Source organism: Malassezia globosa, assembly GCF_000181695.2.
Source record: "Malassezia globosa CBS 7966 chromosome Unknown mgl_sf_2.1, whole genome shotgun sequence".
Taxonomy (NCBI): domain Eukaryota; kingdom Fungi; phylum Basidiomycota; class Malasseziomycetes; order Malasseziales; family Malasseziaceae; genus Malassezia; species Malassezia globosa.
Window position 1 is genome coordinate 941,919 of NW_001849872.1, and position 27,289 is coordinate 969,207.

At 49.8% G+C, this 27,289-nt stretch overlaps 16 protein-coding genes across 16 annotated transcripts; 10 read left to right on the forward strand and 6 right to left on the reverse strand.

Moving 5' to 3' along the window:
• Nucleotides 1-78: 78 nt before the first annotated feature.
• Nucleotides 79-1,402, forward strand: MGL_1270 (uncharacterized protein; the record flags this gene model as incomplete). Its single annotated transcript, XM_001731950.1, has 2 exons — nucleotides 79-1,091; nucleotides 1,174-1,402. 2 exons carry the CDS (start codon nucleotides 79-81, stop codon nucleotides 1,400-1,402), a joined length of 1,242 nt encoding a protein of 413 aa, XP_001732002.1.
• Nucleotides 1,403-1,492: 90 nt separating this feature from the next.
• On the reverse strand, nucleotides 1,493-2,680 carry MGL_1271 (uncharacterized protein; the record flags this gene model as incomplete). Its single annotated transcript, XM_001731951.1, has 1 exon — nucleotides 1,493-2,680. One exon carries the CDS (start codon nucleotides 2,678-2,680, stop codon nucleotides 1,493-1,495), a length of 1,188 nt encoding a protein of 395 aa, XP_001732003.1.
• An 827-nt stretch (nucleotides 2,681-3,507) lies between these two features.
• On the forward strand, nucleotides 3,508-4,999 carry MGL_1272 (uncharacterized protein; the record flags this gene model as incomplete). Its single annotated transcript, XM_001731952.1, has 2 exons — nucleotides 3,508-3,815; nucleotides 3,895-4,999. The coding sequence occupies 2 exons, from the start codon at nucleotides 3,508-3,510 to the stop codon at nucleotides 4,997-4,999; spliced, it is 1,413 nt and encodes a 470-aa protein (XP_001732004.1).
• A 116-nt stretch (nucleotides 5,000-5,115) lies between these two features.
• MGL_1273 (uncharacterized protein) lies at nucleotides 5,116-5,996 on the reverse strand (the record flags this gene model as incomplete). The annotated part of the gene is made up of 2 exons (XM_001731953.1): nucleotides 5,116-5,194; nucleotides 5,245-5,996. 2 exons carry the CDS (start codon nucleotides 5,994-5,996, stop codon nucleotides 5,116-5,118), a joined length of 831 nt encoding a protein of 276 aa, XP_001732005.1.
• Nucleotides 5,997-6,323: 327 nt separating this feature from the next.
• On the forward strand, nucleotides 6,324-8,090 carry MGL_1274 (uncharacterized protein; the record flags this gene model as incomplete). The annotated part of the gene is made up of 1 exon (XM_001731954.1): nucleotides 6,324-8,090. One exon carries the CDS (start codon nucleotides 6,324-6,326, stop codon nucleotides 8,088-8,090), a length of 1,767 nt encoding a protein of 588 aa, XP_001732006.1.
• A 277-nt stretch (nucleotides 8,091-8,367) lies between these two features.
• On the forward strand, nucleotides 8,368-10,218 carry MGL_1275 (uncharacterized protein; the record flags this gene model as incomplete). Its single annotated transcript, XM_001731955.1, has 1 exon — nucleotides 8,368-10,218. One exon carries the CDS (start codon nucleotides 8,368-8,370, stop codon nucleotides 10,216-10,218), a length of 1,851 nt encoding a protein of 616 aa, XP_001732007.1.
• A 646-nt stretch (nucleotides 10,219-10,864) lies between these two features.
• MGL_1276 (uncharacterized protein) lies at nucleotides 10,865-11,815 on the reverse strand (the record flags this gene model as incomplete). Its single annotated transcript, XM_001731956.1, has 1 exon — nucleotides 10,865-11,815. One exon carries the CDS (start codon nucleotides 11,813-11,815, stop codon nucleotides 10,865-10,867), a length of 951 nt encoding a protein of 316 aa, XP_001732008.1.
• A 352-nt stretch (nucleotides 11,816-12,167) lies between these two features.
• On the forward strand, nucleotides 12,168-14,126 carry MGL_1277 (uncharacterized protein; the record flags this gene model as incomplete). Its single annotated transcript, XM_001731957.1, has 1 exon — nucleotides 12,168-14,126. The coding sequence occupies one exon, from the start codon at nucleotides 12,168-12,170 to the stop codon at nucleotides 14,124-14,126; it is 1,959 nt and encodes a 652-aa protein (XP_001732009.1).
• Nucleotides 14,127-15,059: 933 nt separating this feature from the next.
• On the reverse strand, nucleotides 15,060-15,944 carry MGL_1278 (uncharacterized protein; the record flags this gene model as incomplete). The annotated part of the gene is made up of 1 exon (XM_001731958.1): nucleotides 15,060-15,944. The coding sequence occupies one exon, from the start codon at nucleotides 15,942-15,944 to the stop codon at nucleotides 15,060-15,062; it is 885 nt and encodes a 294-aa protein (XP_001732010.1).
• A 1,385-nt stretch (nucleotides 15,945-17,329) lies between these two features.
• On the forward strand, nucleotides 17,330-18,814 carry MGL_1279 (uncharacterized protein; the record flags this gene model as incomplete). Its single annotated transcript, XM_001731959.1, has 1 exon — nucleotides 17,330-18,814. One exon carries the CDS (start codon nucleotides 17,330-17,332, stop codon nucleotides 18,812-18,814), a length of 1,485 nt encoding a protein of 494 aa, XP_001732011.1.
• A 170-nt stretch (nucleotides 18,815-18,984) lies between these two features.
• Nucleotides 18,985-19,872, reverse strand: MGL_1280 (uncharacterized protein; the record flags this gene model as incomplete). The annotated part of the gene is made up of 2 exons (XM_001731960.1): nucleotides 18,985-19,374; nucleotides 19,408-19,872. The coding sequence occupies 2 exons, from the start codon at nucleotides 19,870-19,872 to the stop codon at nucleotides 18,985-18,987; spliced, it is 855 nt and encodes a 284-aa protein (XP_001732012.1).
• Nucleotides 19,873-20,052: 180 nt separating this feature from the next.
• Nucleotides 20,053-20,767, forward strand: MGL_1281 (uncharacterized protein; the record flags this gene model as incomplete). The annotated part of the gene is made up of 3 exons (XM_001731961.1): nucleotides 20,053-20,203; nucleotides 20,297-20,354; nucleotides 20,380-20,767. The coding sequence occupies 3 exons, from the start codon at nucleotides 20,053-20,055 to the stop codon at nucleotides 20,765-20,767; spliced, it is 597 nt and encodes a 198-aa protein (XP_001732013.1).
• Nucleotides 20,768-21,497: 730 nt separating this feature from the next.
• Nucleotides 21,498-23,759, forward strand: MGL_1282 (uncharacterized protein; the record flags this gene model as incomplete). The annotated part of the gene is made up of 1 exon (XM_001731962.1): nucleotides 21,498-23,759. One exon carries the CDS (start codon nucleotides 21,498-21,500, stop codon nucleotides 23,757-23,759), a length of 2,262 nt encoding a protein of 753 aa, XP_001732014.1.
• Nucleotides 23,760-24,276: 517 nt separating this feature from the next.
• Nucleotides 24,277-24,576, forward strand: MGL_1283 (uncharacterized protein; the record flags this gene model as incomplete). The annotated part of the gene is made up of 1 exon (XM_001731963.1): nucleotides 24,277-24,576. The coding sequence occupies one exon, from the start codon at nucleotides 24,277-24,279 to the stop codon at nucleotides 24,574-24,576; it is 300 nt and encodes a 99-aa protein (XP_001732015.1).
• Nucleotides 24,577-24,869: 293 nt separating this feature from the next.
• Nucleotides 24,870-25,801, forward strand: MGL_1284 (uncharacterized protein; the record flags this gene model as incomplete). The annotated part of the gene is made up of 5 exons (XM_001731964.1): nucleotides 24,870-25,194; nucleotides 25,230-25,348; nucleotides 25,377-25,477; nucleotides 25,515-25,680; nucleotides 25,724-25,801. The coding sequence occupies 5 exons, from the start codon at nucleotides 24,870-24,872 to the stop codon at nucleotides 25,799-25,801; spliced, it is 789 nt and encodes a 262-aa protein (XP_001732016.1).
• Nucleotides 25,798-26,829, reverse strand: MGL_1285 (uncharacterized protein; the record flags this gene model as incomplete). Its single annotated transcript, XM_001731965.1, has 1 exon — nucleotides 25,798-26,829. One exon carries the CDS (start codon nucleotides 26,827-26,829, stop codon nucleotides 25,798-25,800), a length of 1,032 nt encoding a protein of 343 aa, XP_001732017.1.
• Between the last annotated feature and the right edge of the window lie 460 nt (nucleotides 26,830-27,289).

A 27,289-nucleotide genomic window follows, 5' to 3' on the forward strand; every position in this document is an offset into this window, starting at 1 on the left:
CAACATCAATTTGTACATGCCTAGAAAAGTCCCCTCCATTATGCATAAGACTGATTAGTTGCGTTCAAGTTTTTTTGAATGAAACTTGGCGCCATGCCCATGCAACGTTATATCGCGCGCCAAATATGTGGGGTGTGGCGCATGTATCAACGACGCGTGTCTCTGTACCCGTATCACCAGTGTGTACGCTCTTTCTGTCAGTCTGCTTTTGCTCGTCGACAGTATCCACGGACGCAGGGCCAGCAATTTGCCGAGCTGCTCCGCCAGCGCATGGAAGAACAGTTGGGGCGTTCCTCGCCACAGGCTAAACCATACCCGTACCGACGTGTTGTACGTCGAGGTCAACCTTTTGTACGAACTGAGTATTCTAAAGCTCGCACTTCTGATCTCATTCATAATGAGTCGCGCGCATGGCAAAATGGGTCCTGGACACAGACACACCCACGTATTGTGCTTGTGGGCTTGGCTGCAGGTGGGGCTGGTGTATACTACGTCTTGCATTTAGAGCAAGTGCCATCGACGGGACGTTGGCGGTTTATGGATGTGTCGCCGATGCAAGAGTGGAAAATGGGCGAGGAAGCATACCAAAGTGTCATGCGTCAATACAGTGGGCAGATCCTGCCCTCTTGGACATCGGCGAGTACTCAAGTGAATAGAGTGGCCAAGCGCATCATTCGAGCATGCGAAGCGATGGATGCACAACGAGCCGAAGGAGCGCCACCGTCGCAATGGACCGTGCATGTGGTTCATGAGCCTCGTCAAAAAAATGCATTCGTGTTGCCAGGCGGGCATATATTTGTATTCACGGGGATTTTGCCAGTATGTGAAAATGACGCAGGTCTCGCGACGGTTATGGCTCATGAAGTTGCGCATCAAATTGCACGGCATTCTGCAGAAAAGATGGCGGGCTCCAAGATCTTGATGGCTGGCGCCTTTGTGTTGAACTTGATAGGCTTTGATATCGGCTTGAGCCAGATTCTGCTTAACTTGATGCTGTCTCTTCCGAATTCGCGCAAGATCGAGAGCGAGGCAGATGAATTAGGCTTGCGCATCATGTCGCAGGCATGTTATGATCCGAGGCAAGCTGTCAGGTACGTTGTTCTTCACTTTGTTATCCGTTTAGCTAACAATTCCAGGTTTTGGTACGTTAATATGCATTTCTTTCTGACGCAGGCAACGCATGAATGCGGACGAGACTCACGATGGTCGCCTAGCTGAGTCGGCGAAACAATTACTATCGACTCACCCTGTAAATTCGCATCGGATTGCCAATATTGAAGCATGGCTCCCCGACGCCGAACGTATATACCAAGCAAATCATTGCAGTTCATCGGTCCAAGCTTTGCAAGCTATGCAAAGTGTCGGAAGGGGAAATAACATTTCTACTTCGGCGTCAGCCTAGTAAAGCAATATTAACATGAGAATGCTGCATGTCTGACGAATTCCCTGCGAGAATGTCGATGCTCGTACTGTAATAGCAGGTCTCCCGTTCTTATGGAATTGGATGACGAAGATGCTCTAACAGATCATCGATGGACGGGCGACGAGCAGCAGAGAGCTCAAGAAGACGAGGAAGCCAATACGGAAGGAACGTTTTCAGGAACTGAGATGCTTGCGATGTATCCACTTCGGAAAGTTGTGCCCAGGTCGGCAATCGATCAAGCAGAGATTCTTTGGCAGGCCCGTGCATAAAGGGGAAATCATGCAGCGGAGGTTGGAAATGAGCAGCTTCAGGCCAGTCTGACTCGTCTCGTTGGGAGTCCCCAGAACCTTTGAAGATGTCGCAAGCAAGTGTGATATCGCCGCTGGACGAATCGAACAGGGTGGCTCGATGGTACGCTCGCGGACGAAGACGGGACAACTCCGGGTGTGTGGGGCGGTCAGGGAAAAGCTCGCGTTCCCAAGGCAAGAAGTCGGCGCCAAGCGACTGTACTGGTTCTTCATCCAACGAGGTAAAGAAACCTGCCAATACAGTACCGAGCGACCACATGTCCGCTTGGAATGCATTGTAGCCATTTTTTGGCGCAAAGAGCAGTTCCGGTGCACGAAATGCACCGCTACCAACATCGCTGATGATTGCACAGTCGGTGCTACCTTCAGATGGACGGCGACCAAAAGGAGGCGTCTCGTGCATACCGACTTCCCACGCTACGCCAAGGTCAATTAGTTTGAGCGTGCCATCTATACCAAACATGATATTGGATGGCTTCAAATCGCGATGCGCAATCTGTTCGTGGTGCAGATGTGCAACAGCCTCGACAAGCTGTCGAAGAGACGACAAGACAAACGAGGAATACGTTTGGAAGCCAAGGACATGCAGCCAGGGTTCATCCTGCTCGGCTAATTCAGCCATAGATAACGAAGAGGGACGCGCACAAGTACTGTTAAGTATGTCAGGCAAGTGGATGGGATAAAGTGGCATGACCACATTGTAGATTGTGGTAAAATGGTCAGGCGAATCAGTAAATACAGCAAGAAGCAAGGCTAGGTTCATATGCCGAGTACGCTGAAGCAGAGCAACCTCACGCTGCACATTATGAGGTGCGCTCTGGACGTCAACATCCACTTGCTTGATGCAGACAAAATTCGGCACACCACCTTCCCGCTCCATGATACGTGCTCCATGCATCGGTGCTTTGTAAACGGATGAGCAAAGACCATGTCCTACTGGCAAAAGCATTGCGAAATCATCGAATCCGGCGTCGTCAAGCCTAGCTAGTCGTTAATACGTCATGATCGACACGTACCACATGTCCCCGCCACCAGATGAGCGCTTGACAAAATATTCATCTAGAAGAGCAAAGAAAGCCTGCTTATCCGATTCAGAGAACCGAGAGAATTCAATGTGCGTTGTACCGCCGCTACCTGCGCCTGTAGAGAAAGACGCATGCGTTGATGCCGTTGTCGGTGTCGATGCGGTTTCTGAAGACAAAGACCGAGTTGACTGCGGCGGCGGTGGCGCTTGAGATGCCGTTGGTGAGGACGTGTAAGTGGATGAAAAATCAGGTTGGTGTCCTGGCGGTGGTGGTGGCACAGCGCGAGGGCGCGGCTGAGTCTCCATGGCACCCATAGCACCGCCGCCCGACCGAAGACTCGCCAGACGCTCTTCATACGACATGTTGCGCTTCTTGCCAAACGATTTGCCGAATGTTTTTTCGCTATGAGCAGGCATATGAAGCTTTTCTTCTCCCCATTTGTCGAGCTTGTTGTTGACATCGTGACGCCACTGATCCCAAGGCGCCATGATAGTAGAATGGTCACTCGGAAGTCTAGGTCGTCGCCCTCGCGCGTTTCTGTGTCTCTCCGTGCCTGAGCGAAGCTCTGACAAATGCGCTGGGTCTTTTGTCGCGTGCACTCCACTCTAATGACTGGGTCACGTGGGTGCTAGCCACACGACGCCAAACGTCAGGACATTTTTCCTCTAGCATTTTGCTAGTGGTGGAGGTGGCGAAGCCAAAAAAAATTTGTTGGAAACAATCTTGAAGCCTGTACGTTACGGGCAAAATCATGTCGAGCGAGGACACAGCACATGCAACGCCGCACGCTGACGCTCCTGATGCTGAAGAACATGAAAAAGCAAGCTCCTTCAGTGATTTGGGTGTAATTGAGCCTATTTGTGAGGCATGTGAAAAGCTGCATTTCTCTGCACCGACAGACATTCAAGCTCAGGCCATACCACACGCGCTTCAGGGTCGAGATGTCATTGGACTCGCTCAAACAGGCAGCGGAAAGACGGCAGCTTTTAGTATACCTATTCTGCAGGGACTTTGGGATGATCCAAGGCCTTTGTTCGCATGTATTTTGGCACCCACTCGGTACGTACTACCCATCGGCTCGTGACGTTGTGCATTGTCAGATTGACATACTAACACGCACACCCACACGCGTGTGCAGTGAGTTGTCTTATCAAATTTCCCAGCAAATTGAGGCTCTTGGAGCTACGATTGGTGTGAGATGCGCGACGATTGTGGGTGGTATGGATATGATGACACAATCGATTGCATTATCGAAACGTCCGCATGTGATTGTGGCAACACCTGGCCGATTGCAAGATCATTTGGAAAATACCAAAGGGTTCAGTCTACGAAGTCTCAGGTACCTTGTGATGGACGAAGCGGACCGTTTGCTTGACCTAGACTTTGGGCCTATCATTGACAAACTGTTGCAGAACATTCCGAAGGAGCGACGGACCATGTTGTTCAGCGCGACTATGACAACGAAAGTTGCAAAGCTGCAGCGGGCAAGCCTTCGAAATCCGGTGCGCATAGAAATTGGCACCAAGTATTCTACTGTGTCGACACTGCAGCAGTATTACTTGTTTATGCCCTTTGCTCACAAGGATACTTACCTGGTTCATCTCGCGAATGAACAGGTAGGGCACTCGATTATTGTATTTACTCGCACTGTTCACGATGCACAACGGCTCGCTGTGCTGTTGCGCCTGTTGGGCTTTTCAGCAATTCCACTGCACGGCCAGCTTTCGCAAACGGCACGTCTGGGTGCACTAAACAAGTTCAAGGCTGGCGGTCGTTCCATTATGGTGTGCACCGATGTAGCAGCCCGTGGGTTGGACATTCCAGCTGTTGATTTGGTCGTGAACTTTGACATTCCTACGCACTCCAAAGACTATATTCACCGTGTTGGCCGCACAGCGCGTGCGGGAAGACAAGGGCGCAGTGTGACGTTAGTGACGCAGTATGACGTGGAGCTACTGCAGCGGATCGAGGCGGCCATCGGCAAAAGGTTGGATGAGTTCCCCGGAGCGGGCGATCGCGACATGATTATGCTCCTTTCGGAGCGGGTAGGTGAGGCACAGCGAGCTGCGATCCGCGAGCTGCAAGAGAAGGGATTTGGGAATGCCGGTGGTGCAGGACGACGAAAGCGGAAGCAAGCAGTGGGTTTGGAAGATGAGCGCGACCGTGACGATGATACCGTCGAGGCTGGCGCTTACCGTAGTAGAGCTACCAAAGCTGGGGGTGATGGTAAGCGAAGACGCTGAAAGGCTAGCCGCCAGATTGATGTGGATAGAAAAAAAAAAAGAATAACAAAGATAGCAAAAATACAGCAACCATACACACACACATATACACGCGCGTGCGCGCGTGCGCATGCACATTACGTTCGAGAAACTAAGCCTGTTTCTTTGGCGGGGTATTGGAAAGGCTCGTCATCTTTCCGGCGCCAGTACCGCTTTCTATTAAACGTCTGTTAGTACACATATTCACGCAAACACCACATACGTACTTTTTTCCATCGGATGTTTGGCACCAAACTTCCACACAATGCTTGGCCTTGAACTGTCGGATAAAACGTGGATCCCACAGCTCCGAAGCAATGCCTAGGTCTTTGCAACACCGCATAAGCGCATTGGACTTTGCACCCTCATTGGCTGTTGGAATACCCGTTGGCTTAAAGAATTCCTGTTCGCCTCGTGCTGTCGAAACAAAGCGTCCTAAGCAAATGAGTGTCCACTCACGACTGAGTATACCTTGAGAAACCTCGGGTTCTCCTTGAGGCGCGAGACCCCATCCACCCGGGCCAAATGCACGATTTAGAATCCGTCGATACTTGATTTCTGGTAAGTAGAGCAGTCCATCCGGCTTGATTTCAACGTCGTTCTTATCGACTGGCTCACAAAGCACATGTGCTACCTGTGCAGGAAATGGACGAAGACCAATGCCTTGGTATCCGGAATGCCACTCGGACACGGCAGGAAAAGCCTCTCCGAGAGGAGTTCGCACATCCAACGAGCTCTTGTTGTTGATTTCTGACTCTTCTTCTGTCTTTTTGATAGCCGCTGAGCTATGCGCTGTACTTGTTGAATTTGTCGCTGACGATGACGACGACGATGGCGCCGGTGCTCTTGTTCGGGTGGCAGACGCCATGCGATCAGCGAAAGAGCTTGCGCTCGCAGCAGGCCTTTGTGCGTATGACGAGGCTGCTCTCGTTTGAGGAATTATCGGAAAAATCCATCGCCTAGACATTCTTGCCAGCATGCTCAAGGTGCCTTACACACGACGGAGAACTAAGCACCTGCCATGCATGCACAGAAGTTAGGCCACACTATGACATAAGTCACTCCACCCTGCTTGACCAGAAACCTTGGAAGCGGCCACATGCACTCTGTGCTGGTTGTGTCACACGCGTTGCCGGTCCTGTCTCCGCATCACGTGAACACGACGAGCGGTTTGGAAATGCTAAAGCACGCGGGCGGTTGGACCTAATTGGCAATAGCAAGAATGAGCGCGCTGAAATTGGCACCGCGTCCTGCCTTATCGGTGTTCACTGCTCATACCTTCCTCAGCGGTACCTGAGTGCCTGAAATGAGGGGGAGGCCGGCAGCTCACACTCCGCGCGTGACTATTGAAGAGGAACATATAGACCACACGACGCAGACATGGGTGGATGAGGAAGCCAAGGCCGATTATGAATCGATTGACAGTAATGCGCTCTTTTCCAAGGAAGTGGGTGTCAGCGAAGACTACGGACGCCAGATCATATTAATGAACAAAGCCATCCACGAAGATATTGGATTTGGTGCATTTCAGATAAAGCTCACTCTTCTCGCTGGCTTTGGTTGGCTTGCGGACAACATATGGTTTGCTGTTCTTGGTATGACCCTCACACTCGTTGATGGGGAATGGGATTTGACAGCCAAAGACATATCATCAAAGTGGGCTACTTTTTCCTTATACTCGGGCTTGCTAATTGGATCTCTTGCATGGGGATTCTTGTCAGACGTTATCGGGCGCCGGCCGTCATGGAACATAACTCTCTTCCTATCCGCAGCATTTGGTATTGCTGTCGGCGGTGCGCCGAGTTTCCCAGTCATGTGTGTCTTGCTCGGTCTGCTGGGTCTTGGCCTCGGTGGGAATCTTCCTGTTGATGGTGCTATGCTAATTGAGTACATCCCAGGTGCACAACAATGGATCCTCACATTCCTCTCTCTTTTTTGGTGCGTAGGACAGCTTTATGCAACGCTCATCAGCTGGGCTTTCATTACGAACTTTTATTGTGAAGACAACATCAACTGGGATGGCACAGACCCTGCTATGCGCCCGCCTTGTCTCAAGTCGGACAATTGGGGCTGGCGATACTCGTGGTTCCTGCTCGGGGGGACAGTCATGATCATGTTCCTCATTCGCTTCCTTGTGTACCCGGTGCCAGAGTCGCCCAAGTTTTTACTAGCAGCTGGGCGTGAGAAGGAAGCTTATGACGTACTCGTTTTCATCGCGAAAGAGAACAAGAAGGCGCCTAGTATCACATATGAGCAGCTACGCCGTGCCAAGTATTCAACGACCGTTCACGCCGAGCCTGCCTTGGTGGAGGAGCACGATCCGCCGCTCGAACAGCCTGACGAGATCAAGCCTGATCACGCTAAATCGCATTTAAATACCTGGTTTGATCGTGCTTGGGGCACGAGCAGTCTTCGACCAGACCGAATCCGCCAAACATTGAAACATATGCATCACTCACCCATGTCTGCACTGTTCGCGTCGTCCCGGATGGCGCGCAATACCATTTTGATTTCCACGTGCTGGGGTTTGGTGGGTCTGGCATACCCACTCTACAACTCATTCATTCCTACATATCTGAAACAGATGAACCATACTGGGGAAGCAAACCAGAGTCTGTCGGAACAGTATCGGCAGCTTGTCATATTCGCTGCTTGTGGCATACCTGGTAGCTTTTTTGCTGCCGCGGCTGTGGAACTCCCAGTCATTGGAAGACGCGGCACTATGGCCTTCTTCACGCTCCTCACGGGTATCTTTCTGTTTTTGTTTACTACAGCTACGACCAACGATGCCGTTTTGGGATGGAATTGTGCTGTGTATCTCACACAAAATGCTATGTATGCGGTTCTTTATGCCATCACTTATGAAGTATTCCCTGCGCCCCAGCGTGGCACAGGCGATGGTCTTGCAATGAGTGTGCAACGTGTGATGGGCATTGTGGCCACCATCGTAGCAATTTTTGCTTCTAAAAACGGGTTCAAACCACCCATCTTTGTCTCGGCTTCCGCCTTTGTCGCTACGGCCATTCTAATGTTATTCCTCCCGTATGAGCCTCGAGGTACTACGGCCATGTAGTATATTAGTATATGGGGATACCTGCAATGAGCCAGGGCATGTATAGTAATGCAAATATGACTACCCGCACAAATAGCTCGCCTCGTCTCCACGCGGTTGTGCTGAGAATGAAACCGGATGGCGTGCAGATAGGATGCGGCAGTCGAAGCACACCATTGTGACGTCTTATCACGTGATAGCGGTCCCACATTGGATGTCGCGATAGTCGTGCTGGAACGGATAGAGCCTTTCTCGTTGCCTTGTACTCAGCGCCGACATTGGTACTAGTATCTCCATCATGATGCTTGCACAAGTCATGCGCAAGGCAGCAATGCCACAGCGCATTGGAAACGTCAGTTTGTTCTCTACTTCTGCCCGTGTGCTTGATGCTGCGCACAAAGTGGTCGTTGTTGGCGGCGGCACGGCCGGCCTCAGCGTGTCGCACCAGCTTCTGAACACAGGCAAGTTCGCTCAAGATGAAATCGCCATTGTCGAACCATCAAACTTTCATGACTACCAACCCGGCTGGACGCTTGTCGGTGGTGGCTTGAAGACGCGCGAAAGCTTGCGCCGCAACGAGGATTCACTTGTGAACTCTAAGATCCAACTGTATAAGGATGCAGTAACGACCATCTCACCGGAGCAGAGCCAGTTGACCACGGCTTCAGGGAAGAAACTTGACTATGAACACCTCGTCATTGCATCTGGTTATACTGTTACTCTTGATGGCATCAAAGGCCTTCGCGAGGCGTTGCACGACCCGAACTCGTCTGTCTGCTCCATTTACACGTACGAATCGGTCCAGCATGTGCACCCCAAGATTGACAAGCTGAAGGAGGGGCAGGCAATCTTCACACAGCCTGGATCACCCATCAAGTGTGCTGGCGCACCACAAAAGATTATGTGGCTTGCATTGGACAAATGGACCAAGGCTGGCTTGTACAAGAAACACGATGCCTCTTCGCCCATTAAGATTAGTTTCGCTACAGGCATGCCGACCATGTTTAGCGTGCCACATTACAGCAAGGTACTGGATGGGCTGCGTGAGGAACGTGGCGTTTCGGGCTTCTTCCAACACAACCTTGTGGCTATTGAAGACCAAGGGAAAACAGCTGTATTCCAACGCCCGAATGGCGACCAGGTGAAGATGCCGTTCGATTTTCTTCACGTTACTCCGACCATGAGTCCTCCTGAGTTCCTCAGGAAATCGCCTCTTGCCAACGGAGCAGGCTACGCCGAAGTTGATCAGGCTAAGCTCCAGCACGTGAAGTACAGCAATGTCTGGTCTTTGGGTGATTCGAGCTCACTTGCAACGAGCAAGACCGCCGCCGCTATCACTGGTCAATCCCCGGTCCTCGTGGCCAACCTGCTTAGCGCATTGGAGGGCAAAGAACTTACAGCCACATACAATGGCTACACCTCTTGTCCACTTCTCACTGAATATGGCAAAGTACTCTTGGCGGAATTCAAGTACGGCGCCCAGCTTAACGAAACGTTCTCCAAGTATGGTATTGATCAGTCCAAACCCCAGCGCGCCTTCTACTACCTCAAGAAGGACTTCTTCCCTTGGGTGTACTACCGGAACATGGTCAAAGGTACCTGGGCAGGTCCAAAGGGTTTCCTGGGCACCATTCGCACCTTCTCTTCAAGTGCTCGCAAGATGCGTAATACGCCTGCCCGTCATCCCCGTGACCCTCTGGACACAAGCGTTCACGCTTCTCGTTTTTCCTTACCAACACGTGAAACATTCGTTGTTCGCCCTGCACCGTCCCAACCATCGAGTCGCATGTCCGTGCCTGCTGCTGAAACTCTATTTGCAGCGCCTGCTCCCATCTCAGAAACTGAGCTTGCTGGCTTGCCACCCGCTCTCCGTAAGCACCACCGACAAGCGCGTCTTGCCACAAATGTCTTGTCTCCTGAGAAAGTTGCAGAATTGCAGCAGCTCCGAGCTCAGGACCCCTTCAAGTTTACGGCTGGAAAGCTAGCCAAGATGTTTGGTTGCTCACCCACGTTTGTGAGTATTGTCGCGCCAGCTCCTAAAAATGTCCGCAAAGCCCGTCAGGCAGAGACGGAGCTAAAAAGAGCGACATGGGGTATGAACAAGCGTGTAGCCCATGAGCAACGCGCAGAACGTCGCGCTCTTTGGTAGATTCTAGCACTAGATTGACATGCACTTTGGCTCACGATGCTCTACTTCTGGGCGAGACTGTGAAAACGCCACCTTCCCGTTCAAACGACGAGCATATTTGGCATTACTGGAATTTGTGTACTGTAATTTACTTTATATCCATTCTAATCAAGTCGAACAGTAAGTTCGATGGCCCAATAGTATAGTAGTATTATACTCCCTTCGGGTAGATCAATCTACTTCCTCAGGGGAGCCCTGAAATGGGAGAGGTCCCGGGTTCAATTCCCGGTTGGGCCCAGCTTTTTCTTTGCATCAGATGAATATTTTCAGTATTCTTTTTTGATTAATAATTGGTGTTTCTCCACTTACATTATAGATTAAATTCATCAATCTAAAGTCACCGTCTGGAGTTGTTCGTTGGTCAAATTTTGACCATTTCTTGCGTTGAAATAAGAAAAGCACATTTCTTAATGTCTGTGTTGAAGTCTATGGGAAAAGAAGTTTAGTTTTAGCGACCATCCAAGCCGAGAAGTATCACAGGTAACATGCCGGCAGGGATACCCGCTAGGATGGGAATCTTACATCGCAGTATAGAGGGGATTTCATCGTGCCAGAGCGCCTTAGCATGCTGGGAAAAAATATTTTACAGCGAATGAGGAAGTGAGCTTCATAGAGATGGCCTAATACGAGCCCATCGATCAACATGATCAATCCCTGATGGACGCTCCAATGATAAATCACAAGAGACACAGGACATGCAGCTGGATTCATTGAGATCTGCTGAACTGTTCACATTCAGAGGGTGAGCTGCACAGCCAATGCAGCGACAAAGACCAATGCATTGACATTCGGGTTTGTAAGAGCGAGACATGTCTGCTGCCCGTGCCAATAACTTCATGGAACGATCATAATCCACTGGCGTCTTGGTCGACAACGGAATGCAACAATGCGATGGTGTCACTTCAAGCAAAGATTTATGTCTTTCATGTTCACCATTCGATGCCTTCGGAGCAATGGGCGGCAATTGGATTGACTCTGAACGTGAGGACGTAGTCTGCGGGCATGCAAATGGGTACTTGCAGCATATGCAAACCTTTCCATTTTCGCAATTACAAGGATTAAGCAGAAATTCAAAGGATAGCGGACCACGTCCAAAAGAAGGAGTCTCAGTGACACGGCTCGGTGAGGTATGTGTAGCTTGTCGCTTGGCAGGTGGTTCTGTCGAAGCATCGGAACAACGCTTTGTTTTGTTCTTGCAGTCGCAACGAGTATGTCTTCCGGTACGAAGCCTGCGTTCACGGCACTCTTGACACTGTGAGAGTGGCCGACCACGACGCTTCACTACCAGCAGAGGGCCTTTGGATCCATCTTGGTGCTTACATGTGGAAGCGCGATGACCCTGAATACAAGTAGCACACGCAAGCTTGAGCGGTTTTTCTGAGTCAGGACGATGTTGAGGGCTCCGGGACGTTGAAGCAGTCATGTTTGTACAACTAGTGGTTCCAGTGCAAGGACTTCGAAAGTCCGTCTTTTCATATTGCGCATTGAGTCCATGAAATGCTGTACCAAGTCTTGGCATCCGCAATATTCCCTCTGTTGCGCATTTTTGTTGGTTCATTTATCGGACATGACCACATCAGCCACAGCACCATCACGTGACAATGCAACTGTTAACGCCACGCTTTCATATCGGTCGTCCAACGTGCAAGTGATAGGCACACGCAGCATGTCGGGGGATGGACGAGCGCCGAGAATCAAAAACCGCGCACCAGCGCCGATTCAGATCACAGCGGAGCAACTCTTGCGTGAGGCACAGGAACGTCAGATTGCACCGAAGCGCAAGACACCACGCTTGCGAATTGAGAGTTACGAGGAACTCGAGGACTACCGAGCGAGAAAGCGCACAGAATATGAGGATGCTATCCGTCGATTAAGAGGGAACGTACGTAATTTGACCTACTTACATGTAGATGGCTGCTTGGATAAGGTACGCAACGTGGGAAGCTACGCAAGGTCAAATGGACCGGTCACGCTCGGTGTTTGAACGTGCACTTGATGTTGACCCTCATCATGTGCCCCTCTGGCTTCGATATACGGAGCAGGAGCTCAAAATGCGAAATATAAACCATGCAAGAAACTTGTTTGATAGAGCTGTATCAATACTGCCTCGCATCGATCAGCTCTGGTATAAATATGTGCATGTGGAAGAGCTGTTGGGTAACATAAGTGGCACGCGTGAAATTTTTGAGCGTTGGATGGCATGGGAGCCCGATGAACGTGCATGGAATGCCTTTATTGCGTTCGAAGTTCGGTATCATGAATTTGACAGGGCTAGTGCTGTGTGGGAGCGAGCAGTAACTTGCCATCCCGAGCCCAAGCAATGGATCAAATGGGCTAAATACGAGGAAGACAGAGATGATCTAGACAATGCACGGCGAGTTTTTCACATGGCACTTGACTTTTTTGGAGAAGAAGAAGCAGCACTCGAGCGCGCACAAAGCATATTTACTGCCTTTGCCAAGATGGAGACCCGACAGGGTGAATTCGATCGTGCGCGTATGATCTATAAATACGCCCTAGAACGCATCCCTCGCGCCAGAAGCGAAGGCATCTATACCAGTTATACCCGATTTGAAAAACAATTCGGTAGTATAAAAGGGGTCGAAGACACCGTTACTCAAAAACGCCGATTGCAGTACGAAGAAGAAATCGAAGCGGCGAATGGCGCAACGACCGGCAACTACGATACGTGGTTCGATTACGCGCGCCTTGAAGAAGAGTCGTACCGATCACTTGTCGAAGAAGGTGCTCCTATTTCTGCTTTAGAGGTCGCCTGCAATAAAGTCCGTGATGTATATGAACGGGGGATACGGATCACTCCACCGACTGCGGAAAAGCGTTTGTGGCGTCGCTATATATATTTATGGCTTCGATATGCACTATTTGAGGAGTTAGATTCAATGGATCTCGAACGGGCAAAAAAAGTGTATGCATCTGCGATATCCGCCATCCCGCACCAAAAGTTTACGTTCGCAAAACTGTGGCTCAATTATGCAAAGTTCGAGATTCGCCGTTTAGATCTAGCGCTGGCTCGAAAGATCCTTGGGACGGCTGTTGGACTCTCACCCAAACCGAAACTTTTCAAAGGCTACATTGAAATTGAAATGGCATTAAAAGAATTTGACCGGGTACGCAAGTTGTACGAAAAATGGATCGAATGGGACCCTAGCAGTGCAGCAACGTGGGTCAAGTTTGCCGAATTAGAGCAGAACTTGTTCGATCTAGAGAGGGTTCGTGCCATTTATGAGCTTGGGATTAGTCAGGCCGATTCTGAGCTTGGTGGTCTCGATATGCCGGAAGTACTATGGAAGGCCTACATTGACTTTGAATTCGGCGAACGAGAGATGGAGCGTGTAGACGCGCTGTATGAGCGATTGCTCGAAAAGACTAGCCATGTTAAAGTATGGATTAGCTACGCACTCGGAAAAATGGCTGCAGTGATCGCCCTGGAAGAAGATGAAGATGCAGAAGCTGAAGAGGAGGGACGAGAAGCACCCTTATCTGATGAACAACTAGCGTATCGCGCTTCCTCGCACCAGGAAGCAGCCAAGGAGACTCGATCCATCTTTGAGCGTGGTTACAAGCGACTGAAGGAGGAGGGCGTCAAAGAGGAGCGTGTGGTACTTCTAGAAGCATGGAAAGCATTTGAAGTCGAGCATGGTGATTCAGCTAGTGTTGACTCTGTGCAAGCCAGGATGCCACGTGTAATCAAGCGTCGTCGCGAGGTTCCAGACGGAGAAGGGGTAATGGAAGAGTATTATGACCTTGCGTTCCCTGATGATGAGGAACAGAATAAGCCTGCACACAAACTGTTACAGATGGCGCGTGCATGGCATGCACAACAGTCGGCAGACTCATCACATATGTAGAGAATCAGAGCTTGATCTTGATCCAATGTCCATGAATCCAGTGTTGGGATTTGCCTCATCCTGTGACGGGGATTTAAAAACGCGTTCTTTAATGAATTTGGCTTGCGTCAGAAACTCGGTCCATCGATCACAGTGGAGAGACAACCGTCAGCCTTTACCAGCGAACAGGTGCAAGTAGACTCGGGCATGTCTCTACCTTCGACGTGGCTCGATCAAACAGAAATCACCCAAATCAGTGAATACATATGTGCTCCAATGGGCGAATGCAAGCCATGCCCAGAGAATAACGTGTGTTTCGTGCAGCATCTAACAACAGCTAGCATACCCTTATTGCCGACCATACAACAACCGACAGGAAGTACAGTGCACACATACTGGCACTAATGCTCAGGTGCAGGGATGGAGTGCATGCGGAAAATTTGTTCATGCGGAAGTATTTAAGTATTCACAATTTGTGGTAAGTGTCCTGATGAAGCGAAATGTCCACTAACGCTAGCTCCTGAATGTACTGATCGTGGTTTTCGCTTTAACAATCTACATATGGCGGCAATTGTACCAAACCCGAAAATACCATGGCATGTTGTACCAGCGCGTGCATGGACGCCCACCTATACGAAGAACTCGTTCAACGTGAACTGAAAAGCGATCTGAGAGATTCCGAACACGAGCACCGACAGACTATACGACAGGTAGTTATGTATATATGAGAATAATAAAATAAAATAACTAGCCCTCGGAATACAAACTCACTCTAAAGGCTTGTCACAAGCCAACCCCAAAGCCAGAGCATGAACCATATCAAAAAGCCACTTAGGATGGGGATGGCAACATTGTCATCCATACCCCCGATCTCTAGCGCCTCGGTAAAAGCAGCGAGAAGCCCACATGAGAGATACATTACGATAGGAGGAATTGCAGGCGCCCGCGTCTGCGTCATAGTCCTAAGTCTCTCAGAAAAACCCGGATCCGATGCTGCCAAACCATGTGCAAAACCATGCCAGGCTGTGCGGAAAGAATCGGCATGAGAGGAGTGCCAAAAGTAGCGTATCCGCCAGGCATCCAGGACACGCCCGAAGCACGCTCACTTCGCTTTGCAATACCGGTGCCCCAAAATAGATATGCAATAAAAGTACCGACAATCCAGGCTGCAACAAAACCAGCGAGTGATTTACGACGGGCAAAAATACGACTCGGAAGTGACGGAGTATGTTTTCCAAGAAGGCGACCAAAAGTAGATGCTGCAGGATCACACCAAGACAAAATGATGATCGAAACGCTAGAAATATCCTCCGGGAAAAAATGCAGGCTCATCATGACGCCAACCAAGTACCAAACAACGCCATTGACACGCTCCTTTTCTCCTTCCCGCATAAGAACACCAAGAACAGTTTCATACAAACGCTCAAATGAAGGCGAGTTCAAACGAAGCAGGTCTGCTGAGGCAACCACAAGGAAAATGTAAAACAGTACTTTAACGATCAAATGCACATCCACATTCAACCTGTAAAGATTGAGTACGACAAATCCAGTCACACAATGGAACAGCTTGCGAGGAATCTCCCACTTGTGAACGAAAAATTCGTACATCGAGCCTCCCGAACCCGCGTCGAGGTTTAACCCGGGCACAGGTTCCATGTCACCTTGACGATGCAGATTCTCATTGTAATGCGGAGAACGCGCAAGCGCATGTAACACAGCACCTCCCGCATCGAATGAGTTGGAACGATGCGTGCGATCAAATGGCGCCTTCTTTCCAGGGACTGGCTCGACCATTGTACCACAGAGTCTTGGCACGCCGGACTCGAGTCCTAAAGTCATTGCACAAATGTAGATGACCTCCAAATCCCATTCTCACTCGGCCGAGTAAGGCGACGCGTCTGGTAACGCGAGACTATGAACGAGATGCGTTTGAAAGGAACACAAAGGATCTAGAATGCCCTGAGACACTGACGGCGCCGATTGTTCAAGAGCCTTCTCAATTTGACGAAGGGCCTCTGCAAACTTGTCTGCTGCTGTCTGGTATCTTGCTTGAATTGAACTATGCAGCCTGGTATATCTGTCATGATGCGCCGCATGCAACTGTAGTACATGAATAAGCCAAGCATGCAGTCATTCGTACCTTTTCCAAAAACGACTAGAAATGTTAGTCACGTAGGAGTTTATACGCACATAATCAGATGATTCCGTGTATCCTAGTTCCTTGGCAATATGAGCCAATGACTCGGTGCGGGGCTCGGGAGCATTGGCTAATATCGTCTTGCAGAGTAAGCTTAACCCTTTTCGATCACCTTGAAGAAAACGTACAGTGATTTGGTTTTGCAGTGATACCATCTGTGCCAAACCTTTATTATTTGATGAAGAAAGTGTGGATATAGTTTCTTCTTGTTCCTTAACTTGACATTCTAGTATACGGACACGATCTTGTGACGTTGAGAGAAGTTCTTGTGTTGTCTCCAGCTTGTCCAATAGTGCTTTTCGCGCGGCCTCGTTTTCTTGATCATGACTCACTGAGAGTTGGACAATTTGGTGGGCAAATGCCTGATGACTCTCTTGAAGTGTCTGCTGTATAGACTCAATCTCATTCTTCAATGCCTCGTTCTCCTCTTGCAAGGATTGCACGTTTGCTTCTTGTTCTCTACCATGTTCTTCTGGGGGTTCTTGAGTGATGGTATGTTTATTCATCATGACTCTTTCCTTTGGTATCTCGAAATCTACGCCTGAATTCTTCTCCTCTGTATCTTGCGGCATCATACCTCTCTCTCGATCTAACTCGGGCTCGCACTTATCATTGATTTGTTGGGCAGCATCCGATTCATCTTGTGGGTTCAAATGGGCCGCACGAGTGTGGTCAGGTTTTTGTAAGTGACAGGTAGTCCCTGAATTTTCATCTGCCTGGCTTGTGCTTTTGGACTGTTGCCGAGCTTTCTGGGCTCGACGATGCGATGACCCGCCTGAACCTTTAGCCATAGGATCCACAGCCTCTAATTCAATCAGGATCTTGACGATTGAGTTTGGGTCAAAGAACCACACGAACACGTGGATCCACGTGGCATTCGCTGCAACGACATTGCCCCCGTTTATCTCACGCAGCGCATGTGAGGCGTCGCTTTTGCTCTAGCCAAGCCTAAGAGTGTAGTGACCAAGCTTGCTAGAAAGGCAGCGCGCAAAACATGTCGTGGAGAAGTAATGCCCAGAGAACAGGCATGAATGCGCAGCCGCTCGGTAGTACGCGACGATGGGGCTCAAGCTCGGTTTCTAGCGGTGGTGGTGGCGCTGGCGGTTACGAACGCGAGGCACCTAAACGATCGTTCAACCATGACATGACTCGTGAACCTGCTCATGAAGGCGCGCGCAAGCGTCGTTCACGCTGGGGGAATGAAACTGATCGAAAGGATGTATCATCGGCTGCTATCCCCGGCAATGTTTCCGGTCAGGAGTTGGATCGATATGCTGTTCAGGTCCGCATGGACGAGATCAATCGCAAGTTACGCACGGGCGATGTGATACCGCCCGAGCGCGAAAGATCACCATCACCACCGCCTACGTACGACAGTCATGGATTTCGGAACAATACTCGAGAAATTCGTTACCGACGCAAGTTAGAAGAAGAACGCACACGCTTGGTTGAGCGACAAATGCGCCTTGATCCATCGTATCGCCCCCCATTAGACTTTCATGCTAGTCGGAAAGCTGGAAGACCCACCGAAAAGGTCTATTTGCCTGTTCGTGAATTTCCCGAAATCAACTTTTTTGGCTTGCTTGTTGGGCCGCGTGGAAATACTCTTAAAAAGATGGAGGGGCAGAGTGGCGCGAAAATTCATATTCGTGGACGTGGAAGTGTCAAACACGGAAAGGGGTCGACAGATGGTGAAGAGGAAGACATGCATTGCATTGTAACCGCTGACAATGATCGATCTATAAAACATTGTATTAAGTTGATCAACGAAGTGGTGGCCACAGCAGCCTCCACGCCAGAGACGCAGAACGATCATAAGCGCAGTCAGCTACGAGAGCTTGCTGTGTTGAATGGAACGCTGCGTGATGACGAAAATCAGGTTTGTCAAAACTGTGGTGAGAAGGGACATCGCAAATTCGAATGTCCCCATGATCGGAATTGGACCACCTATATTGTCTGCCATAAATGCGGTCAAAGCGGTCACGTAGCGCGGGATTGCTTCTCGGCACCGCAAAATACCGGCGAAATGATGGACCCGGCCACTTCACATGTCGACACAGAGTATGCTACTTTGATGGCAGAACTAGGCGAACAGCCAGGTGGATATTCAAGCGGGTATTTAGGCGTGTCTGGCTACGCGGGCCCACCTAGAAATGAGCGTGGTGAGAAAATTCCTCCTTGGCGCGACCCGGAAGTGTGGAATGCACCTGGACCCGGTCGAAGCAATCGCGATTCTCTTCCGGACAGTTCCTATGCCGAAGGCGGCTGGAATTCGCTTGGCTCTAATGAGCGTGCATGGGCCACAGAGACACAGCCAGTTGAAGGACAGCGTGATTACACGGCTGAATGGGCTGCATATTATGCTGCACAAGCCGCTCAGCAACAACAAAGTGGAAATGCTGAACAGGATGGCGCTCCAGTGCGTGATTACTCGAAAGAGTGGGAAGAGTATTATCGCCAACAGGCCTTGGCTCAGCAACAGCAGCATCAGTCACATCACGAACATTATTGACAGCAGTGAAAGTGGCGCTGGCCCACAGGTCTCATGAAGAGAAGATTTCTTGTACTCATGCATTGTAATCGATGATATAGCACATCGCCAATACAGAGTAATCAGGGTATACGTCGACAAATGCGCCTCGGCTAGTTGCGAAGAAAAAGCAAAGGAAACGAAATGAAAATTTACGTAGGAGACCGTTTCATGTTTGCGATGATGCGCTGGGCTTCCCAATTCAAGTATTCATCGCGCCCCTTCTCCCATTCACGTTTCGCATCAACCATACCTTCACGCTCACTTACGTCTTTAGCTTCACTTGATGTCATAGAAAGCGTAGCAGTAAATGGTTCAGCACCCATCAATGTGTCCAATGCTTCCATAACCCCGTACACTTGAGACATGACATCATCAGCAATATTAAGTACAGCCGAGGACGTATCTCCGTCGTTCCCGGCATTCAATTTTTCTGCACCTTCAAGGATAAATTCATATGTACGTTGAACCATATTCATGCGCTCCAGTCGAACTTTAGCTGCAGCTTCCGCCTGAGCTAGCCGGTGTTGAGTGGCACGAGCCTGTAGGTGTGAGAAGGCAACATATTTACGTACACAGGCAATACGACGAAGGAGTTGGTCTTCAATGTCAGTTACAATTGGAACTTCATCCGATGCGTGCTCTTCTTCGGGCGTGGGGTCAAGTTGAGAAGAACACGAAGGACGTAGATCCAGCCCTCGATGGTGCGCCATTGTCATGTATTGTGATTGTTCTGGCGTGACGACAAAAATTGAGCGCAGACAATACAGCTCGAAGGTGTCCATGGTGTGATCAATAGCATGTTCAAGAAGCGTCATGACGGAATGCACGCTCTCTTCGGCCAATTTTTCTGCCTGTTCGGTGTCACCCAAAAGACCACAAACAGTCTCTTCAAGTTTTTGGCCCTGAATATATAAGTGTTCATTGGCTGAAACTACCAAAGCATCAACAATAGCGCGTGGATGTATTCCAAATACCTCCGTCAGTATAAGATGCCTTCGTGCTGCTTCCACATCCGAGCCTGCGTCCTCGTTCATCATGCGCTTGTCGGTAGCCCCTGTCTCTCCACGCAACTGCGATCACCATAAATCTATGAATGCACGTCCATCGCGCGTGGGTTGACACGCGCATCGTTCTCGATCACGTGACAAAGGCAGCGTCGTCATCATAGATCGCTTGAGCCTGGCTACACATCTATTCGTCTGCTTTGGTTCGTGACGATGGAGTGTTTGTTCGGAATCACGGGCAAAGGCTACACCATCATCGCATCAGACGGAAATGCAGCTCGGTCGATTATAAAAATGAAGTCAGATGATGACAAACAGAAAGTTTTGTCGAAACGTCTAGTCATGGCATACGCTGGTGAGTCTGGTAAGTAACTTAAAAGAAATGGTGCTTGCGCAATCTCTGCTGCGTGATAATACTTGGGTTTTCTGAAAACAAACATGACTAACTCATGTCTAGGAGATACCATTCAATTTGCGGAATATATCGAACGGAACATGCGTTTATACTCCATTCGGTATGTAACTTTTTTGCTCTACAAGGCTAATGCTCAGTAATAACATTGATCTTCGACCAAAAGCAGCTGCATCTTGGATTCGATCTCAGCTTGCTGAAGCAATCCGCTCGCGCCATCCTTATCAAGTGAACCTGCTTTTGGGCGGCTACGATGAACCTACGTCCGAGCCTGCTCTTTATTGGGTAGACTATCTTGGTACACTCGTCCAAGTGCCATTCGCGGCTCATGGCTATGCTTCATATCTGACGCTATCTACAATGGATCGCTATCACAGGCCTGATATGTCGTTGGATGAAGGTCTAAAACTGCTGAAGCAATGCATTGAGGAAATGCGCAAGAGATTTGTCATAGATGTTAACAACTTTAACGTGCGCGTCATTACTCGAGATGGCGTACATGAAGTAACGTTATAATACACGATTGGTTCCCCGTTCTCTTGTGCCACGCACTCAAGACAATGCAATTGGCGTCGCTTTAGAGTCCCATGAGCGCCGACCATAGAGCCTTTCGATCATCCAACGACCTGGGGCTGTCCCATCTGCGTGGCACAGACGTCACGTGAGGCGCGGGTGACGCACTACTTCGACACACGGTATCCATCCTGAACTCACTGACCGGCGTGTGCGCTTCAAGCACCAGACAAGGAGAATGGTATGTGAAAACATGATGCAAGCGGTGATATTGACTCTAAAAGGTGCTATTAGCGGCTTCAATTACTACGCGTGGTGGAAAACGTATGTTGAAAGCATCCGTCCTGCGACTCGACGACTAACTGGCGTAGCGGTCATTTCTCGTCAATTCCGAGAGATGACTGGCTCTCGTATCGAGGCATTGCTAGCCTCTTTCCCGAAACTCATCACTTCTGGGTCGCAGCATACGTTCGTGGAAACAGATGCTGTGCGATTCGTTTACCAACCTTTGGAGGATCTATACATGATACTCATCACGACCAAGAACTCTAACATTCTCCAGGACATTGACTCTTTGCATCTCTTTGCGCGCGCCGTCAGTGATAGATGTCATTCGCTTGATGAGCAAGAGATTCTTCTCTCGTGCTTTGAAATTCTTGAAGCTTTTGATGAGATCGTCTCCATGGGCTATCGAGAGAACGTAACTCTTTCGCAGGTCCGCACTATGCTTGAAATGGACAGTCATGAAGAACGGATCCATGAAATTATCGAGCGAAACAAGGAACTAGAAGCTAAAGAAGAATTGAAACGCCGTGCTCGTCAGCTCGAAATGCAGCGCCGTGATGCTTCGAGACGTTCTAATGCAGGTTTTGGTAGCGATGTTGGTTCGGTTTCTCGCACGTATGACGCGACACCAACAGCCCCTGTTTATGGCATGCAGGATTCTATGGCACAAACAACTGCGCAGACAACGCCTCTAAAAGGGAAAGGCATGCAGCTCGGGAAAAAACCGAAAGGGTCCGCGATACTGGGCTCGGTGCAAAAAAGCGCACCAGGCTCTGCATCTATTACGCACAAGCCTGCTGTCGCACCAGCTCAAGGAGCCGCTTCGAAGGCTCGTGCTGCAGCTCGGCCTTCACATGTCTCAAAGCCCCCTTCTAGACCTACCAACAAGCCTGCTCCCGCGCCTGCTCAAGTGTCTATCCCACAATCAGGAAGTGGTCGACCGGTAGGTGGATCACAGACACTTTTTTCAGCTCCAGCCACTGAAAAAAAAGCAGAATCACCTGTTCAAAAGCAAGAATCTGGAGTTACCGAAGCCGCTTTGATTGACTCTGTCGAGGATGTCCCGCATGAATCAACAGTGAAGCTTCCTAATCTAATGGACCAACCTGTCACCGAAGAATCTGCGATGCAAGAAACGTTAGTTGCACAAGATGCTCCCAACCAAGAGAGCAAGTCAGTCGTAACACATTCAACGTGGGAAATGGCGACCCATGACCCCGAACAACTCGGCACATCCAATACTGAATTCAAAGAGCAAGACAGCCACGAACACCGCACTTATAGTGACTTTCATCAAGAGCCAAGCGTGAATAATCGTGAGGACGAGTATGGCGTCACTGAGCAAACATTTGATCCAGAGCGTGTGCAAGGCTTCGAGGATCCACTATCTGAGCAACCTGCTCGAGTAGAAGATGCGTACCTCCAAGAAGACTCTTACCAGCCGCAAAAAAATTCCAATTCCCAGTACGCATTTCAGCCTGTAGAAGCGCCTCACCCTGAACAAGATTATCCTCCAGAGCAGCATTACTACCCAGAAGAGGCCTATGAACAAGAAGACTATAACCCTGAAGAAGCGCACCAAGCTGGACATGATTTAAACCTTGAACAGGGCCACAGTGCGGAAGACACGTTTGGTTTTGAAGAACTTCATCAGCCAAAGGAAACGTTGGGTTCGGAAGAAGAATTTCAGCCTGAGGATGCACACCAATATGAAGACATTCATCAACCCACGGAGACATCGCAGCCCAACAACCTGTACCCACACGAAGAGACACAGCCAGCGGAAGAACCTTGCGAGCCAGGCGTCCAGATGAAATCTGAACCAGCTGAGCAGAGTGTATCTGTTGCTTCTGCCCAGCACGATCAACCTCAGCTGGTTACTATGGCATCTTCTATCCCGGATTCATCGAATGAGCCTGCACCAGCTCAGCCTTTGGATGCGATGCCGGCTGAAAAACATGCGGTAGAAAACGTGCACCTGACGGTGAAAGAACGTGTATCTGTCACAGGGAACCGCGATGGTGGGCTTGAATCTCTTGAAATCAAGGGCGATTTATTGTTGAAAATCACAGATCCATCTGCTACACGTCTTAGCATCCTCATGAATGCCAGTGAGCAATTTGGTGGAACCGAAGTACAATACCGCACTCACCCTCACGTTGACAAGCAGCCTTGGTCGGCAGAACGGAAGATTGCTCTTCGTGATCCGAAGCGTGAGTTTCCATTGAACCAGCAAGTTGGGGTGCTTCGCTGGAGGTGTGTCACGAAAGATGAATCTGCTCTCCCATTGTCGATCGCTGTATGGGTCAGTCCGTCGGGTGATGGCGCATGTGATGTCAATATTGAATACCAGCTGGAAAATTCGTCTCTCGAGCTGACGGATGTGGTGATTGCTGTTCCAGTGCCTTCTGGTACACAACCTGATATTTCTGAGCCAGAAGTTGGTTCTTGTGAAATCGATTCGTCTAACAATATGGTCGTTTGGCGCACCGCCGCCATCTCGAATGCCAACGCGTCCGCAAGTCTCGAGTTCTCTGTCTCAAGCGGCGTAGATTCGGTGGACGTCTTTTTCCCTGTTTCTGTCGATTTTTCTGCTCACAGTGCGCTACTCCCGTTGGAAGTACTGAATGTGCTCGATGCACCAACCGGTACACCTCGGCACTTTTCGCATGAGGCAGTGCTGGTGGCCGACAACTACTTGATTCATTAGGGATTGTAGGTGTAGGGGAACTAAGTTGTTCGCGGAATTAAGCGCGTGTGTGGGGGTCGCCAAGCTCGACCATTTCCGATATTCATTAGTCTTGAATCTCTTCAGTCGGTCCCTCTTGTAGTGCAGGGATGTCAGCGACAAAAACTGACATTCTATCTAAGGAGGATGATTCTTCATCGTTAGCGCCTGTACCTCGTGATGCTCGTCTTGTTTCGCTCATCCTAGCCAGTATGGGTGTCGAGGATGCAGAGCCGGCAGTATTGGTGCAGCTACTCGAGTTTGCTCACCGTAAGTGATACGTGACCCATCGTTGACACCCAGGTTATACCACGCAAGTTCTTCAAGATGCTTTGGTTTATGCAGATCATGCATCCTCGCGCCAAAGTGGTAGTACTGTGTCGTTTGACGATGTCCAACTTGCCATCCAGAGTCGTGTCAACTATAGTTTCACGCAACCACCGCCCAAGGAGGTACGTATCGAGATGGCTAGAGTTTTTTTTTTTTTCTTATACGGAAGATGCTACTGTCGTTGGCTTCGTCTCTGAACAGTGTGCCGCTTCCCCCTGTCTCTAATCGCTACGGCATTCGACTTCCCGCGCCGGAACACTGTCTCACAAATGTCAACTTTTCTATTGTACCGGATCCCCCCCCCGATGCGCAGTTTGGACAGTCCTTTGTTCGACCATCAAATGGTCCGAAAGAATCTCGCCAGGATGGCGTTCCAAGTGGGGCTGGAGACACGCCCATGGCTGACGGGGACGAGAACGAATCACATGGAGTCAAGCGTGTTCTCGAAGAGGATGAGGACTATGATTAATGCGGATGGTGGAAACTGTTTTGGCCTTTCTGCATCCTGATATACCCTTGCCCATGTGGCTTCGTGTAATTTCTGCTAGTATTCCAAATTTGTGCTTAGATTAGTGCGTAGTGCACTTGTTGATACCGTCGGCAGCGTGTGGGGATTTCCATTATTGAGTCATGTGTCAGTTACCAGTGGGGATAGCCGAATACTTAGGTGCGGCACATAAATTGAGTCACGTATCGAAAAGCAACAGAAAGTTAGAATACTTCTTATCTCTCGAAGCGAACGGGACTTGGCTTGCCCACGTCATGACACTCACTATGGTGACTAGAAGGATGCAATATATCGTGAATGTTCCACGATATGCACCAAGATTCTTGCCGAACATCCCTGCCTTCGCAACCAAGGCAGCTCCTTTCTCGCCAATCATCTTGACCTCGCGTACTTTTAGCGCCACGCACATGCCTCAAAAGAAAAAGAACAAGGGTGCAGTGAACGAGAAGATGGCAGAACCAATGGATGCAACTCCCCAGCTTGATTTAAATGGTACTTCTTCGGAAATGGAAAGCGTCGTGGCACGCTGCAGTGAGCATGTACGCACGCTTGTTGGATCCCTTGGCCGGGTTGATGCAGGTACGTGCAATCTAACGGGTGCCCACTGACATTAGCACTTTTGGACGATGTGCGCGTGTCTACTGGAAAGGGCATCAAGCCTATACCGTTACATAACTTTGCCACTGTTGGTGTGCGCGACAATGTGTTGGTAATCACAGCGTATGAGCCTGAGGTGCGTAAGTGTGATTCTCACTTTTCAGACCTTGAAGCACATTGAAAAGGCCATATATGCAGTCGGGAAAGATCTTGCACCACAGATTATGCACGATGAAGAGGGTGTCATGATTGTACATGTTCCAAAGTTCGTTAAACACATTTACTTCCTACCTAACATACAGACCAACTGGCGAAACGCGCAAGATACTGCTGCAGAAATGCATAAAGGAATGTGACCATGCAAAAACGATGCTGCGGAATGTACGCCAATCTGCGCAAAAACACATGAAGCACGACAGCGACAACAAGATCCTGAGTAAGAACGAGGCACAGAAAGAGTCAAAAAAGGTTTGTCACAGTGCAAGAGACAGCAAGCTAACGAATTCTTCAGCTGGAAGAGATTACGAAGAAACACACGGCTCTTCTCGAACAGGTTGCTGCAGAGTCACACAAGCGTTTATCGCTCTAGGCCGATGCAGCGGCATTGGCCGCCTTACCCGCTTCGCCCGTACAATAAGATCGTGGCAAAGTATTGTGGCAGCAACGGTACCCCCACACACCCTGGTTCATATCATACCATGAGCCCCACACACTAGTGTGATTGTTTTCAAAGACGTCCTCCTCATACCGAGAGCGAGGCTTTGCACGTTCCTGCCCACGGACGATCTCGCCTGTGCGGCTATATTCCACATATGCTTCCGTCTGGCCGGTACGTAGCTCAGGTGGCATAGTGTCAAGGTGCTCTACTCCGCCATAGCGCGCTAAAATGCTGCTCTTGACCTCTTTCGTTTCCTGTTCTTTCCGTTGCTGTGACTGCCTGAACTGGAGTTCATGATCTGTTGGGTTTGCTTGCATGTGCAGCATTGTATCGCCTCGTTGCTCGGCCTGCCAAGCAAACATTTGCATCTTGGTGAGATCCGCTGGTCCAGCGTGGGGTCTCACAAAGGCATCATCTTCAGATGCATCAGGATTAGGCGCACTTCGCATAGATCGCGTTTTGGGATCATAATGTGCTGCAGACTCTGTATTCAAATCGTACAGGTACTTCGCGCGATCTTCGCGGATACGGAGGTTGCGCACAGTAATTCGCTTGTCTGAATCGATTTTCTGCCCGACCATGCTGGCCTTCTCCGCGTACTTTTCATTATCGTCATCGTCATCATCATCACTGCTGCTGTCAAAATCATCGTCCTCTCGTGCGCGTCTTTTTTTCTCTTTTTTCGCCTCTAGCTTTGCGGCATGTACTTCTGTAGACGCTTGTTCATCAAGCACCTTCTCCCGCAGCCGGCGACGTTCTTCCTCCACTGTTTCATATCGTTCTACGACAGCTCTGTGACTTGTTGGATCGTATCCATTCCATCGGTCCCGCTTAGCATCGTAGTTATACTCCAAGTGCTCCAGGCTCTCTAGCACTTCATCCGGTTGAATATCCTTCCCAGTCCACTTGGCACCCCGTTTGCGGGGGCGCTCCATGCACTCCCGGGTTTTGTGCGTCATGGCACCACAGTTTTCACATGCGCCCTTGCGAAAACGCGTAGCTGTCGTAGCCGTTCTTCCGCGTTTGTACCAATCGTCAAGACCCGCTTCCGCTTTGGTTTGGGCAGGTTTTCGTTGATGTTCCAACGATGCATTGCCACCCACATTTAAGTACCACGGCGTTTGAGCCATATATAAAGGTACATTTGGATTCACTTCTTGCACTGGTGCTTTGTTGGTTTTTCGTCCTCCATCTGCATCTCGCGGTCGGAACGCATCACGGAACTTGTCATCCGACATCACACCCAATACCGCCGTTGCTCAACGTTGCACACGCACCCGCGCACTTCGGTCGTAGTTTGCACTACTTTCCCTTTACTACCACGGCACACACGAATCAGCTCTTACGACAGCTGTCAGCCAACAAGCGCGGCGACACCTTCCAAAGACACAAAGCAGTGTAGGCACCCGCACCCTATTT